Source organism: Limanda limanda, chromosome 15 (assembly GCF_963576545.1).
Source record: "Limanda limanda chromosome 15, fLimLim1.1, whole genome shotgun sequence".
Taxonomy (NCBI): Eukaryota; Metazoa; Chordata; class Actinopteri; order Pleuronectiformes; family Pleuronectidae; genus Limanda; species Limanda limanda.
Genome location: NC_083650.1, coordinates 26,572,980 through 26,587,641, shown reverse-complemented (window position 1 = coordinate 26,587,641; position 14,662 = coordinate 26,572,980). Strand labels below are relative to the sequence as shown.

General features: G+C 48.9%; 2 protein-coding genes across 2 annotated transcripts in view; one reads left to right on the top strand and one right to left on the bottom strand.

The window, feature by feature from the left end:
- The first annotated feature begins 535 nt into the window (after positions 1–535).
- Positions 536–4,443, top strand: gins1 (GINS complex subunit 1 (Psf1 homolog)). The gene is made up of 7 exons (XM_061086974.1): positions 536–728; positions 2,116–2,180; positions 2,923–3,021; positions 3,520–3,610; positions 3,719–3,835; positions 4,087–4,161; positions 4,258–4,443. Exons 1-7 carry the CDS (start codon positions 654–656, stop codon positions 4,324–4,326), a joined length of 591 nt encoding a protein of 196 aa, XP_060942957.1. The 5' UTR covers positions 536–653; the 3' UTR covers positions 4,327–4,443.
- Positions 4,444–4,687: 244 nt separating this feature from the next.
- The window catches only part of ninl (ninein-like), a 23,599-nt gene continuing 13,624 nt past the window's right edge, over positions 4,688–14,662 (bottom strand). The window contains exons 12-30 of the mRNA XM_061087565.1: positions 14,271–14,357; positions 13,089–13,224; positions 12,539–12,607; positions 12,315–12,430; positions 12,022–12,102; positions 11,626–11,789; positions 11,105–11,242; positions 9,262–10,644; positions 8,627–8,731; positions 8,262–8,331; positions 8,018–8,185; positions 7,059–7,154; positions 6,826–6,939; positions 6,598–6,744; positions 6,345–6,464; positions 6,128–6,241; positions 5,863–6,054; positions 5,525–5,638; positions 4,688–5,411 (exon numbers count right to left, since the gene is read on the bottom strand). Of these exons, the coding sequence (XP_060943548.1) occupies positions 5,220–5,411; positions 5,525–5,638; positions 5,863–6,054; positions 6,128–6,241; positions 6,345–6,464; positions 6,598–6,744; positions 6,826–6,939; positions 7,059–7,154; positions 8,018–8,185; positions 8,262–8,331; positions 8,627–8,731; positions 9,262–10,644; positions 11,105–11,242; positions 11,626–11,789; positions 12,022–12,102; positions 12,315–12,430; positions 12,539–12,607; positions 13,089–13,224; positions 14,271–14,357 (3,606 nt within the window). The 3' untranslated portion in view covers positions 4,688–5,219. The remainder of the gene's footprint in view (positions 5,412–5,524; positions 5,639–5,862; positions 6,055–6,127; positions 6,242–6,344; positions 6,465–6,597; positions 6,745–6,825; positions 6,940–7,058; positions 7,155–8,017; positions 8,186–8,261; positions 8,332–8,626; positions 8,732–9,261; positions 10,645–11,104; positions 11,243–11,625; positions 11,790–12,021; positions 12,103–12,314; positions 12,431–12,538; positions 12,608–13,088; positions 13,225–14,270; positions 14,358–14,662) is intronic.

Sequence of the window (14,662 nt, the reverse complement as noted above, 5' to 3'; positions counted from 1 at the left end):
CTTTTTTCAATATTCATCACTTTAAACGATAAGAAGTTAATATTAAGTGTGTTTGTCGGAACTGTTTTTTACCGTGGACCGTGAACGAGTCATCAGTGAAGTTAGCAGTGAAGCTAATTAGCTTCACCGAGAAGCGATGTTTACTCAACCTAACGTTTAAACAGTAAAACATGATAACGTCTTTTACCAGGACACACCGGGTCGGTGCCGGCTCGGTACCGGAGCCCCCCCCCCCTCCTCTCCCGGCCCCCCCTCCGCCTCCCGGGGCTGTTTGACCGGTTTATTTTTAGCCGCTGTTTGCTAAGCGGAAGTAACCGCGAGTTAAACAGTTCCGGTGGTTTGTTAAAGTAAAGTAAATAAATAAATAAAGTAAAGTTTGTTGTAACAAATCAAATCTGACCCGTGAGGCCGCGTCACTGCATCTCTGAGGCCGCGTCACTGCGTCTCTGAGGCCGCTTCACTTCCACTGGCTCCGCGGGGACGGTTCGTCCGGATGAAGTTTGTCCCTCAGCCGCTTCCGGAGTTTATCGTCTTCCGGTCACGTGACCATAACAGTCGCCAGGCAGCTCTTTTCCCGCGCAGCAGCCTGGTCGTCCGGGAGACGGAGTCGAGTAAAGTGGATTCTGTCTTTGATCTTTTCTTTGATCTCCACGATGTTCTGTGAGAAATCCACGGATCTGATCCGGGAGCTGCAGCGGGTCCACGACGGCCAGCTTCCGGCCTTCAACGTGAGTCCCCCCCCCACACCGGAACCGTTACACATGTGGTTGTGTGGTTCTGTGTGTTGTGTGGTTCTGTGTGTTTCTGTGTGTTGTGTGGTTCTGTGTGTTTCTGTGTGTTGTGTGTTTCTGTGTGTTGTGTGGTTCTGTGTGTTGTGTGTTTCTGTGTGTTGTGTGGTTCTGTGTGTTGAGTGGTTCTGTGTTTCTGTGTGTTGTGTGGTTCTGTGTGTTTCTGTGTGTTGTGTGGTTCTGTGTGTTCTGTGTGTTGTGTGGTTCTGTGTGTTTCTGTGTGTTGTGTGGTTCTGTGTGTTGTGTGTTCCTGTGTGTTGTGTGTTTCTGTGTGTTTCTCCAGCTGCCGGCCTTCAACGTGAGTCCCCCCCCCCCCCCGGAACCGTTAAACACGTGGTTGTGTTTCTGTGTGTTGTGTGGTTCTGTGTGTTTCTGTGTGTTCTGTGTGTTCTGTGTGTTGTGTGGTTCTGTGTGTTTCTGTGTGTTGTGTGGTTCTGTGTGTTCTGTGTGTTGTGTGGTTCTGTGTGTTCTGTGTGTTCTGTGTGTTGTGTGGTTCTGTATGTTGTGTGGTTCTGTGTGTTTCTGTGTGTTGTGTGGTTCTGTGTGTGTTGTGTGGGAAATGATCTGAATTCATATTCATATCGTTCATCTCATGTTTTCATGTTCGGCTGCTAAAGAATCTAACAAGCAACTCATCCAGCAGAGAAACCGGAGACGATCTTTGATTGAAAGATCAGATTCATGTTCTCACTGATCTGTGACGTGGAGTGTGTTCATGTACTGGGAGGAGTCTAACCATCTCAATTCTGTGTGTGTTGTGTGTGTTTCTGTGTGTTGTGTGGTTCTGTGTGTGTTGTGTGGTTGTGTGTGTGTTCCTGTGTGTTTCTGTGTTGTGTGTGGTTCTGTGTGTTGTGTGTGGTTGTGTGTGTGTTCCTGTGTGTTTCTGATTTCTGTTTGTTGTGTGTGTTTCTGTGTGTTGTGTGTGTTTCTGTGTGTTGTGTGTGGTTCTGTGTGTTGTGTGGTTCTGTGTGTGTGTGTGTGTGTGTGTTCCTGTGTGTTGTGTGTTTCTGTGTGTTGTGTGTGGTTCTGTTTGTGTTGTGTGGTTCTGTTTGTTGTGTGGTTCTGTGTGTTTCTGTGGTTCTGTGTGTTCCTGTGTGTTGTGTGTGGTTCTGTGTGTTTGTGTGTTTCTGTGTGTTGTGTGTGGTTCTGTGTGTTTGTGTGTGTTGTGTGTGGTTCCGTGTGTTCCTGTGTGTTTGTGTGTTGTGTGTGTTTCTGTGTGTTGTGTGTGGTTCTGTGTGTTCCTGTGTGTTTCTGTGTGTTTCTGTGTGTCCCTTTGTGTTTGTGTGTTGTGTGTGTTGTGTGTGTTGTGTGTGTTGTGTGTTCTCAGGAGGACGGGCTGCGGCAGGTTCTCCAGGAGATGGAGTGTCTGTACGAACAGAACCAGAGCGACGTGTGAGACTTTTACATTAAATCAGATTAAACTGTTGGTATTCATATGTAGATATTAATTTATAAGTTAATCAAGTCTAGTTATAAGTTTATGAAAACTTTTCTTTAAAGGAAAGTTTAATCTAAATTGTACAGATTGTTGTTTTCTTTGCTCTAGAGTGAGACTTTATATTTAAATTATATTTACATCAGCTGCAACATGACACTTCACCACCAGATATCACCGAGTCCTACACACTGAACCTTGAAATGTTTTATTGTTGACATATTTTCACTGTTTATAAAACATTTAAGCAGAACAACAGAAAAGTCATAAATATTAAAGAGGCAACAGCTCATCTTCATGACATCAGTTATAATATATTTTTTGCTTTCAGACTTGATTTAGTTTCACTGTGAATTCATTAGTTTTTCCTGATTTTAGTAGAAAAACAGTAAAAACATTTGATTCAACTAAAATTCAGTTCAATGTGGAAGAAAACACAAAACTGTTACTTCAAATAAAACTTTATTAATTATAAGAACTAAAACAAATCAACTGATCAACAAAACATTTATCTGCAACTATTTACATTCTTGATAATGACTTCATTTCAAAATTCAAACTGAACAAAGTGTCGTTCCTTCTTTTCTCTGATTTTACAAAGAGCTTCGATCAATCAGTGAAAAACCCGTGTTATTGATAAGTGATAATCAAATGAAAAGGGGGAGGGGCCTGACTGACTCGTCTGTTTCTGTGTTTCAGGAACGAAGCAAAATCTGAAGGTCGAGCTGAACTGATTCCATCGATTAAACTCCGTCACTGCTGCCTCCTGAGGAACCAGCGCTGCGTCACCGCCTACCTGTACGCACACACACACACACACACACACACCTGTAACCACACACACACACACACACACACCTGTAACCACACACACACACACACACACACACACACACACACACACACACACACACACACACACACACACACACACACACACACACACACACACACACACACACACACACACCTGTAACCACACACACACACACACACACACCTGTAACCACACACACACACACACCTGTAACCACACACACACACACCTGTAACCACACACACACACACACACCTGTAACCACACACACACACACACACACACCTGTAACCACACACACACACACACACACACACACACACACCTGTAACCACACACACACACACACACACACCTGTACACACACACACACACACACACACACACACACACCTGAAACCACACACTCACCTGTAAACACACGTAACCCATGTTGTGGAAGTGGAACGCCACTGATGTCCTGTGACTCCGCCCCTCAGGTACGACCGGCTGCTGCGGATCCGGGCGCTGCGCTGGGAGTACGGCAGCGTGCTGCCCGCTAACGTTCGATTCCACATGTGTGCAGAGGAGGTGAGAGTTCAAGGTGCTGAGCATTGTGGGAAATGTAGGATCCAGTGATTTGTTGATGAGTCAGCTTCTATGTGAATTCATTCAGAGACGTTTCACTTCCTGTCCCAGCTGCAGTGGTTCAGTCAGTACAAGAAGTCTCTGGCGTCGTTCATGCGTTCTCTGGGCGGAGGAGAAGGTCTGGACATCACGCAGGACATGAAGCCTCCGAAGAGTCTGTACATCGAGGTGAGACGCCGTGGGAGCTCTGACATCACACCTGGAAGCTCCGCCTCCTGCTTAGTCCAGCTGCACTGTTCCAGATGTTTCTACAACTTGTTCTGTCCCAAACAAACTAGAACCCTCATCAACCCACACACACACACACACACACACACACACACACACACACACACACACACACACACACACACACACACACACACACACACACAGTGTCAGTGAGTCTCACGTCTCCATGGTAACACGTGTGTTTGCAGGTCAGGTGTTTGAAGGACCACGGAGAGTTTGAGATCGATGACGGGACGGTGATTCTGCTGAAGAAGAACAGTCAGGTCAGAGTTCACTCGCCTGACGTCTGAAGGTCAAAGGTCAAAGTGCAGCAGCTTTACAGGAAGTCCTCACGTCACCGTCTGTCTCTGTGTCCTCAGCACTTCCTGCCGCGCTGGAAATGTGAGCAGCTGATTCGTCAGGGCGTCCTGGAGCACGTCGTGTCCTAAAGGAGGCGGAGCCAAGTAGCCGAGAGGTGGAACATCTGCTCGTCATCGCCAGAGTTCAGCGTCAGATGATGATGTCATGTTTGTCTTCAGAAAAATAAAATCAGTTTCTAAACGTCTCATCAGTTTGTCATGACAACGAGAATCTGACGCCTGAGACGCACGTGGCGTGAAAACACACACACACACACACACACACACACACACACACACACACACACACACACACACACACACACACACACACACACACACACACACACACACACACACACACACACACACACACACCTCTGATCAAACAGGAAACTGATTAAACAAAATAATGCAAACTTGATTAAGTGAAAAATGTTTATTTCCCCTGCAGCGTCACGTGAGGCAAACAGGAAGTGTGTGAGTCACATGATCACACGTCACAAACTGACTTTATAAAAATACTCTGGTTTGAACGAGGAAACGTTAAAGTTCAACACGACAGTTTTGAGAAAACGCTGACGTCACGTGTTTCCTTATTTGGTCGACATCTCACATGAATTTCTAATCTATTCTAAAAGTCAACTTCACACGAAAAGTCGGGATCTAAGAAAATTAATTTGAGAAAATAAATAAAAACGGAATTTTCAAAGAAAAGCTTAAGAAAATACAAACAGTGAAATGGAATTTATTTGACATTTCTCTGGTGGTAAAGATTTGATTTGTCAGATTGCTGAGTCACGTGCTTCTGCTGAGTCATCGGTTACAGATTTAAGAGCTTTTCCATTACTTCCTGACTCGGTGCTAACAGTTTCCAACTGCCTCCAGTATTTGTGCTAAGCTAGGCTAACGGCCCCTGGCTGCTTTAGTGAAACTGATCTCAGACCGGCTGCTGATTGGTCACTGAGCCTGCGGGGGCGGAGCTACGTGGCGAGCGACACGGGGACGATCTCTCTCAGCAGCCGGTTGAGCGCCCCGACCTTCTCCTTCAACAGGAAGTTGTTCTTCTCTGCGTTCTTCTGCCGCTGCTCGGTGACCTGCAGCACCTTCATCAGCTGAGAGTTCTCCACGTACACGTCCTTCAGCAGCACGCTGGACTTGGCGTTCTTCGCCATCTGCAGACGACACAAACCAGAGTGAGGCCAAACGTGAGTGGACATCTGGACTGAGATGGTCTTCTCAGTGTTTTTGAGGTTCCAGTGAAGTGAGGACCTGATTGAAGACAGACCTGCTCTTTGACCTCCTGGACCTTCTCCTGCAGAACCGAGCGGACGGCCTTCAGCTTCAGCTCCAGATCTTCAGTCCTCTGCTGCAGCGACGCCACTGCCTTCTCGAACTGCTCCTGAACACAACAGCAGCCGGTGATGGTTAATCTGGTTTCAGTGTGAACGGATCCTGGATCAGACACCTGAGTGTGTGTGTGTGATTAGCATTAGCATTAGCATTAGCCTGCTCACATTAACAGATGTTCTAAATGTTCCTGATAGAACATGGACATGATGGAATGACTCAGAAGCTGCTGCTGTGCTACACGCCTCAGCCTCAGGGGGGCGCTGTGGTGTTTACCTGCTTGACGCTGATCTGAGAGCTGCTCTGCTGAGCCTGGAGCGTCAGCGTCTCCTCCAGCTGCTGACTCCTCCTCCGCTCCTCCAGCAGTCGCAGCTGCAGCTGCTCCACCTGCTCCATGCGGCCGCCGCTCGCTCGCTCCTGCACCTCCTGCAGCTGCTGACTCCTCCTCCGCTCCTCCTGCTGCTGAGCCTGCACAGCAGCGAGGGGTTAACCTGACGGTGTCGTGAGTCCGGGCTCAGATGATGAGGTTTGAGGTTCTCACCTGGTTCTCCGCCTGCGTCCTGGCCTTCTCCAGCTCGCTCACTTTGTTCTTCAGCTCCTGCTGCTCCTGCCTCAGCTTGTGAACGTCCTCACTCTGGAGCCGCAGCTCCGTCAGCTGAGGAGCACACGGGTCACATGAACGGATGAGTCAGACGACCACGGGGATGGGGGGGTGAGGGATGGGGGGGTGAGGGGGTGAGGGGTGAGGGGTCAGGTACCTTGTGTTGGAGCTCCTGCTCCTGGGCGCTCTGTCTGTGCTCCTCCTCCTGCAGAGCGATGGACGCTTGCTCCTCCTTCTCCATCATCAACTTCCTGATGCTCGTCTCCAAGTCCTCCACCTGAGGACCAGCAGGGGGCGCCGAGGAGAGGAAGAAGAGGAAGAGGAGGAGGAGGAGGAGGAGAGTGATTGATGACAACCTGTCAGTATATCACACTTAGTATCTGATGTCATTTCCTGTTTTCATTTCCGACCTTGTTGCGAGCGTCGTGCAGCGCCCTCTGCAGGTCAGTTACTTCCTGGGCGTGGCCAAGTTTCTCTCGGCTGACGGCGTGGAGCTGGGAGCGAAGCAGCTCCGCCTCCGACTCCAGAGCGAGGAGCGACTGCTGCAGCGTCTCCACCTGAGGAGAGAGCAGAGGGGGGGGGGGGTGAGACAGGGACGTCTCTCTGTGATTGGCTCTCTGATCGGAGTCGGCTGTGACCTTGTGGCTGCGGGCGTCTGCGTCCCTCATCCGTTCGGCCTTGTCCTCCTCCAGCCACTGCAGCTTCAGGGTCACAGCGCTAAGCTCCGCCTCCAGCTCCGACAGACGGCCCAGCTGAGGAGGAACAGGAAGTGGGTTTGAGTCCGAGCGTTCAACCACACGCCTCCGCAGCGTCTCCGCAGCAACACAGCTACTGATGTTAGAGTCAGTGGGAGGAGCTATGGATATCTCACCTTGTCCCTCCCGGAGTTCAGCTCTTTCTCCAGCAGGTGTCGCTCCTGCGTCCAGGACGTCTGCTGCTGCGTCGCTGCTTCCTGCAGCCGCCGCACCTGAATCACAGCGTCAGCCAATGAGAGGAGAGACACCAGCAGTGACCCGTCAGCCAATGAGAGGAGAGAAACCAGAGCAGTGACCCGTCAGCCAATGAGAGGAGAGACACCAGAGCAGTGACCCGTCGGCCAATGAGAGGAGAGACACCAGCAGTGACCCGTCAGCCAATGAGAGGAGAGACACCAGCAGTGACCCGTCAGCCAATGAGAGGAGAGAAACCAGAGCAGTGACCCGTCAGCCAATGAGAGGAGAGAAACCAGAGCAGTGACCCGTCAGCCAATGAGAGGAGAGAAACCAGAGCAGTGACCCGTCAGCCAATGAGAGGAGAGAAACCAGAGCAGTGACCCGTCAGCCAATGAGAGGAGAGACACCAGCTGCAGTTCTTCATGTTTAATTGAACGCAGCACAGACAGATTCTCTGATTCTCGCCGGATGAGACGATTTGAAACGTGAAACAACAAAGTTTCATCTTTGAAAACGACAGAGATCCAGAATCTTTAAATCTCCAGATCCATGTTCAACCTCTGATCCTTCACACCTGAACATCTGTCTGGTGAGTTCACACCTGAACATCTGTCTGGTGAGTTCACACCTGAACATCTGTCTGGTGAGTTCACACCTGAACATCTGTCTGGTGAGTTCACACCTGAACATCTGTCTGGTGAGTTCACACCTGAACATCTGTCTGGTGAGTTCACACCTGAACATCTGTCTGGTGAGTTCACACCTGAACATCTGTCTGGTGAGTTCACACCTGAACATCTGTCTGGTGACTTCACACCTGAACATCTGTCTGGTGAGTTCACACCTGGCGTCTCCACACAGATGTGAAACCATCGGACTCCAGCTGCTCCTCACTCACCGTAGCTCGCTCCTCCTCCTGCTCCTTGGAGACGGTTGCTAGGCGCTCCCCCAGCATCCGGGCCGACTCCTGGTCTCCATGGAGACGGGCGCTCAGCTCAGCGTTGTCGCTGCTCAGCTGCAGGTTCCTGCTGCTCAGGTCCAGAACCTCCTCTCTATACTGAGCGTTCTGCAGGTCACAGAGGTCACAGAGTTAGGATTCACGTGGTCGCTGGACGGCGTGCGGCCGGCCGGCGCCGCCTCACCTCTCTGTGCAGCCGCTCCTCTTCCTCTCTGCTCCTCTCGTGTTCTCCTTCCATCTCCTCCACTTTCCTCCTGACGGAACAAGAAGCTTCTCAATTTCACCTGGTTTCATTTCTCATCGTAATTTATTCTGATTCAACCACAAAAATGAACAATAATCAGATTTTTATGTTTTGAGGGTTTTTTAAATCCAAGGTTTTAAGTTTTTCTGTCAAAACCACAAGATAGAAAAATCTACTGCTCATTATAAAAGTGTCATCATAATAAAACGGATTCCTCTGTGATCGTGATCTTCATATTTTCATCCTGCTGAATGAAACCTTCTCCTCTCATCCTTCCTCCTCAGCTCTGAACCACCTGATCTCACCTCTTCTGGGAGACCTGGTCCTCCAGGTTCTGGACCTCCTGCTGCAGGACCTTCAGTCGCTCCTGCAGAGCCACGTTCTCTGATCCCAGCTCCTCCAGCTGAGTCCTGCATCCAACACAACAGGAATCAGAAACACACGCGTCTCATATTCATCTGCTTCAGGGAGGAAAATCATCCTCTGCTGAACGTTATGAGTTATGATGAGATCAGTTGAATGTTCAGATCAGGTTGCTGAAGGCTCGGCGTGTTTCAAACAAACTGAACCAACTGAACCTTTATATTTCAGCTGTTCTTTGCGTTTGGTTTTTACTTGTTTGAAACAAACCGAAACCTTAAATTTCTACTTTCTACCAAAACGATGAAATCCTCATCTTCAGCGAGCAGAGCAGACATGTGATCGAGTGATGAACGGTCTCATGCGTTTAGATGTTTCGGTTAGAGGTGAAGAGTTAGAGCATTCCACACAGAGCCAATCAGACTGCAGATTCAGCCTGCAGCAGTGCATTGTGGGTGATTTCATTCAGTTCCACCTGAGGACAGAGTCTCAGATGATGGATGTGATTAGTGGTCAGCAGACAGAAGTTAGTCGTCACTCAGACTCGCTCTGATTGGTCTCGGTCTCATGCTCCACAAACCTGAGTGGACTCTCCGTCACCTCCTCCAGAGCCAGGACCAGCTGCTCCAGCTCCATCAGCTGCTGCCTCATCCTCCTCTTCTCCTCCTCAAACTCCTCCTCTGACCTCCTCAGCTGCTCCTGGGAGTCCTGCAGGGCCTGGACCAGCTGCTGGACCTGGACCAGCTGCTGGACCTGGACCAGCTGCTGGACCTGGACCAGCTCTCCGTCTTTGGCCTCAAGCTGAACTTTGCTGCTCTGACCAGCGCTGCCTGCTACCTCGGCCCGGAGCTGATCCACCTTACTGCTTCTGGAGTTGAGCTGCCTCCTCAGGTCCAGGACCAGGTCTGCGGTCTGGTTGAGCTGGGAGCTGAGGTCTCGGAGATGGTCTCTGAGGGTGGAGATCTCCTCTTCCATCTCTACGATCTGTGTGGAGAGCTGGTCAGCCAGCAGGGTGTAGCTGCTGTTCTCCTGGCTCAGACGACAGACCTCCTCCTTCTGCTCGTCCAGCCTGGACTGGAGCAGCGAGGTTCTGCTCTGGTCCTTCACCAGAACTTCCTGCAGCTGCTGCTCGAAGCTCCTCTTCTGGTCCAGCTCCTCCGAGACTCCGTCCAGCTGCAGCTGCAGGTTGTCCACCGCCATCGCCTGCTCCTTCAGGTCCTGGATAAGCCGGGCGCGGTCCGTCTTTAGCAAGTCCAGCTCAGCGGCTTTGGTCCTCATGGCGTCCTGCAGGATCTCCAGCTCAGATCTTGCGGTGGCGATGGTCTGGTCTCGGGCTCGGAGCTGAGCCTGCAGCTGGACGTTGTCTGCCACCAGCTCCCGCTCCTGCAGGACGCTGGCGGACGCGGCCTGGACGTTTCCCAGCTCCTCTTTCAGCTGAGTCACCTGACCCAGGAGCTGCTCCTCTCTGGTCCTCGCCTGCTGAAGCTCCTCCTCCAACGAGCACTTCTCCGCCGCCAGACGTTTACTTACAACCTCGTGAGACTCCAGAAAGGCGATGCTCTCCTCCAGCTGAGCGCAGGCCTCCTCCAGCCGGGCCTCCAGCTCAGAGCACCGCCCACCAGACGCATCCACATCGTCCTCTAACTGACCACAGCGCTCTCTGAACTCCGTCAGTCCGGCCTCTGATTGGCCGATCCGCAGGTCTGCGTTCTGAACGGCTTCTTGTAAACAGATCACTTCCTGCCTCAGCTGAAGGACCGCCTCCTCGTGCTGCTCCTTCATGGATTTCTTCTCAGAGGAAAACCGGCCACAGATCGTGGCTTGCTCCTCCTCCAGCCGCTTCTCCCAGAATGCTCTCTGCTCCTGCAGCCTCTGGCGCTCCCTGTGGAGCGTGTGGAGGAGGCGGCGCTGCCCCTCGGCGTGCTGCAGCTTCATCTGACAGAGCTGCTGCTCAGACTCCTCCCTGCTCACACCACGTTAACACGCCAGCTGCTTTTACTTTATGATCGTCGCAGATGATGATGATTTCTTAATTCATGAATTTAAGAAAGATCCAGTAATATTCCGATTTTAAACCATGAATTAAACAACTGTAAATATATATATGAAACAGTAATCATTCTGGATTGTAAAAAATACAAAGCTCAAATCTTCTCGGAGATAATTATTAACTGAGAAGATTTTATGAAGCAGTTTTTTATGGGAGCCATAAAAACTGCTTAATAAAAGGTGGAGGAACTGATCAGATTATTATCATCAACGGGGGAAACTTCAAACTTTAATTGATGACTTTTATCTCAGAATAATTGAGTTTTTCTTGTAAAATATTATTAAGAGGCAGGAATCTGCAGGAACGTGTGAAAGTTAATTAACTGTGAACTCATCTCCTCTGACACACATTTGTCCGACGCTCGTGAACGCACCTCAGCACCATCACTTCCTGGTCCATGTGCAGCTTCAGCTCCGCCTCCAGCTCATCCTTCTCTGCACTCAGCCTCTGGACCAGGTGACCGATCTCTCTGGCGAAGTTCTGCTCCAGCTCCGCACGCTCCCGCTGCATTCTGGGAAAAAAGACACAACTCTTCTTAAGAATTTCACTCATCGGGTGAAACTTCGTTCGGAGTCGAAACGTTAACGAAACGTCTTTCTTCTAAAGTCGGTGAGAACTTCTGAGCTGTTGATGTTAGAAACTTCTAGATGTCAAATGTCCTCAGGTGACCTGGACTAAAAACTAAAAGTTATTGATCCGCAGTGACTCTGAAAACAAGTCAGATAAAAGTTTTACTGAAAACTTCTCAAAGTTTCATTCAAGTAGAAACAGCTTCTCTTTAGTATCAGTGTTGTTTCTAAACTGACTTTAAATCACTCAAATGTGCTGAGGAGCACCTGAACGCATCACAGAGGAAAAGAACGTTATGATGAATCTGCAGATGTTCTCCGTCACCTTCGCTCCTGCTCGCTGCTCCACCCTCCTCCTCCTCCTCCTCCTCCTCCTCCTCCTCCTCCTCCTCCTCCTCGTGGAGTCTGCAGTTTCTCCACGGCCTCCTTCAGCTGCTTCACCTGAGCCTCCGCCTGAGCCTTGTGCTCCTCCAGCTCGCTGATCTCCAGCTGACGTGCGAGAACAAATATTTCCCACAGACGGAAGATAATAAGAATATAAAAGACAAAATAACAACGTAAAAGAATAAAATAAATAGACAAATTTGCTTTAAACTTTAAAATTCTTTGAACTTAAAATATGAAAGTAGAGCTGGAAGATAGATTCAATATATATTAAATAACAACAGGCTGACGTTTGTGTTTTATATCATTTATCATTTTTAATAAAAAGCTGTTTTACCTTGAAGGCCTGAGCGATGTCTTTACGCTCGACCTCCATACTCTGTCTCATCAGCTCCAGACTTCGCTCGTAGTAATTCACCTGAAGGTTTGAATTATTATAACAAGAATTCAAATCCTCATTAATTTATCGATGTGAATGTGTGTTACATTTCAAATCTATTTTAATATTATTACTCATGTACAGATGGTGTTTGTTCAATGATCTACGATAACAAAGTGAAATTTATCAAGAAATAAATATTGTGATAATGTGGTTATGGCATTGTGTTGATCTTGTTGATGTTGTGTTACCTGTGTGTCGAGCTGGATGTGCAGCTGCTGCAGCTCCTGGTTGTGTTTCTGTTTCAGCTGCTCCAGAGCCAGTTCAGTCTGGATACTGACGACGGGACCAGAGACACTGTCCAGTCCTGGGGGTGGGGGGGGGGGTATTTACACTGCTGTACTGTGTGTGTGTGTGTGTGTGTGTGTGTGTGTGTGTGTGTGTGTGTGTGTGTGTGAGTGAGTGTGTTTCTCACCGCTCTTTTCATCCAGCTGCATTTTCTTCTTCACCAGAGGAGACGAGTGACGCTTCATGTCCGAGTCGTCTGCACAAACACACACACACAAAAACACACAAACACCATCGACTGTGACACAACAAGTTAACACAACACAGGTCACGAGTGTGAGAGGAACAGAGACTCACTGTGAGACATGATGAGACTGAAACACAACAATGACACACAGAAACCTGACTGACACAATGAATGCGTGTGTGTGTGTGTGTGTGGGCGTGTGTGTGTGCGTGTGTGTGTGGGCGTGTGCGTGTGTGTGTGTGTGGGCGTGTCCCTGAGCGGCTCCGACCGGCTCCACAGGAACTGAAATCCAGTTTATTGAGTTGCATGAGCTTTTATTTTGAAACATCTGCTCATCATCTTATTTTGAAATCTGTTTCCTGAAGGTTGAAGATTTACTCAAGCTGCATCTAATTAAAGAAATATAGATCAGATGATTTAATACTTGAGCGGTGTGTGTGTGTGTGTGTGCGTGTGCGTGCGTGTGTGTTTGTGTGTGTGTATGTGTTACCAGAGTCGGACTCGGCGCTGACAGAGTGTTGTTCAGTCCAACTCAACGCAGCATCATCGTCTCTTCTGGACTTCCTGTTGCTCCTCTGACTCTTCAGCAGCTCCGAGCTCAGCTCATCATTCCTGTCACGCAGCTCCTGAATGCATCACACACACACACACACACACACACACACACACACACAGACACACACACACACACAACCACACATGACTACAAACCCTCTGCTTCCCTGGAAACAGTGTTGTCGTTGAGACAACTGATCACTTCCTGTTAGTCTGACTCTGAAGGTCAAAGGTCAAATCTGAACCAACAGGAAGACGTGTCATCAGGTGAGAAGCTGGGAGAAGAATGAGTGATGAAGAGGAGAAGAATGAGCGATGAAGAGGAGAAGAATGAGCGATGAAGAGGAGAAGAATGAGCGATGAAGAGGAGAAGAATGAGCGATGAAGAGGAGGAGAATGAGCGATGAAGAGGAGGAGAATGAGCGATGAAGAGGAGGAGAATGAGCGATGAAGAGGAGAAGAATGAGCGATGAAGAGGAGGAGAATGAGTGATGAAGAGGAGAAGAATGAGCGATGAAGAGGAGGAGAAAGAGTGATGAAGAGGAGAAGAATGAGTGATGAAGAGGAGGAGAATGAGCGATGAAGAGGAGGAGAAAGAGTGATGAAGAGGAGAAGAATGAGTGATGAAGAGGAGAAGAATGAGTGATGAAGAGGAGAAAAAAATGAGCGATGAAGAGGAGGAGAATGAGCGATGAAGGAGAAGAATGAGCGATGAAGAGGAGAAGAATGAGCGATGAAGAGGAGGAGAATGAGCGATGAAGAGGAGGAGAATGAGCGATAAAGAAGAGGAGAAGAATGAGCGATAAAGAAGAGGAGAATGAGCGATGAAGAGGAGAATGAGTGATGAAGAAGAGGAAAATGAGCGATGAAGAGGAGAAGAATGAGCGATGAAGAGGAGGAGAATGAGCGATGAAGAGGGATTCAGAACTGGGATTCACGTCACACATGAAGGAAGTTCACTGAGATTCTTTCAAAATAAAACTTTGACCTAGTTTGATCAAACCAATGTTTCCCTTCTGATTTCATGAAATCAAATCAACCTTTATTCATCGAGCTCACTGAACGAACGCCAAAGAGACATTACCCACAATGCAGTGGAGGTCGCTCGCTCTCTTACCCTGAACTGCAGCTCGTACTCTTTGACGACTTCACGGAAACGCTCCTCGTGACTCAGACCTGCGCCCGCCGGGTCCACGCCCCCAAACTGTCAAACAAGACGTGTCATTGGTTCACAGCAGCTGTCAATCAAACAATCAGCAGGAGCCTTCGTTGGAAGTGAAAAATAAAAAGTCAAGAACAAGAACGGAACGAAGTCCGAGAGGAAACTTTCATCAAAGATTCATCAGCTACACAGAGACGAGTCACCTTACACCACTGTGTGAGTGTGTGTGTGTGTGTGTGTGTGTGTGTGTGTGTGTCTGTGTGTGTGTGTGTGTGTGTGTGTGTGTGTGTGTGTGTGTGAGAGAGACTGGTTCTAACTGGTTTACACAGGTAGGTGTTTTACATAAA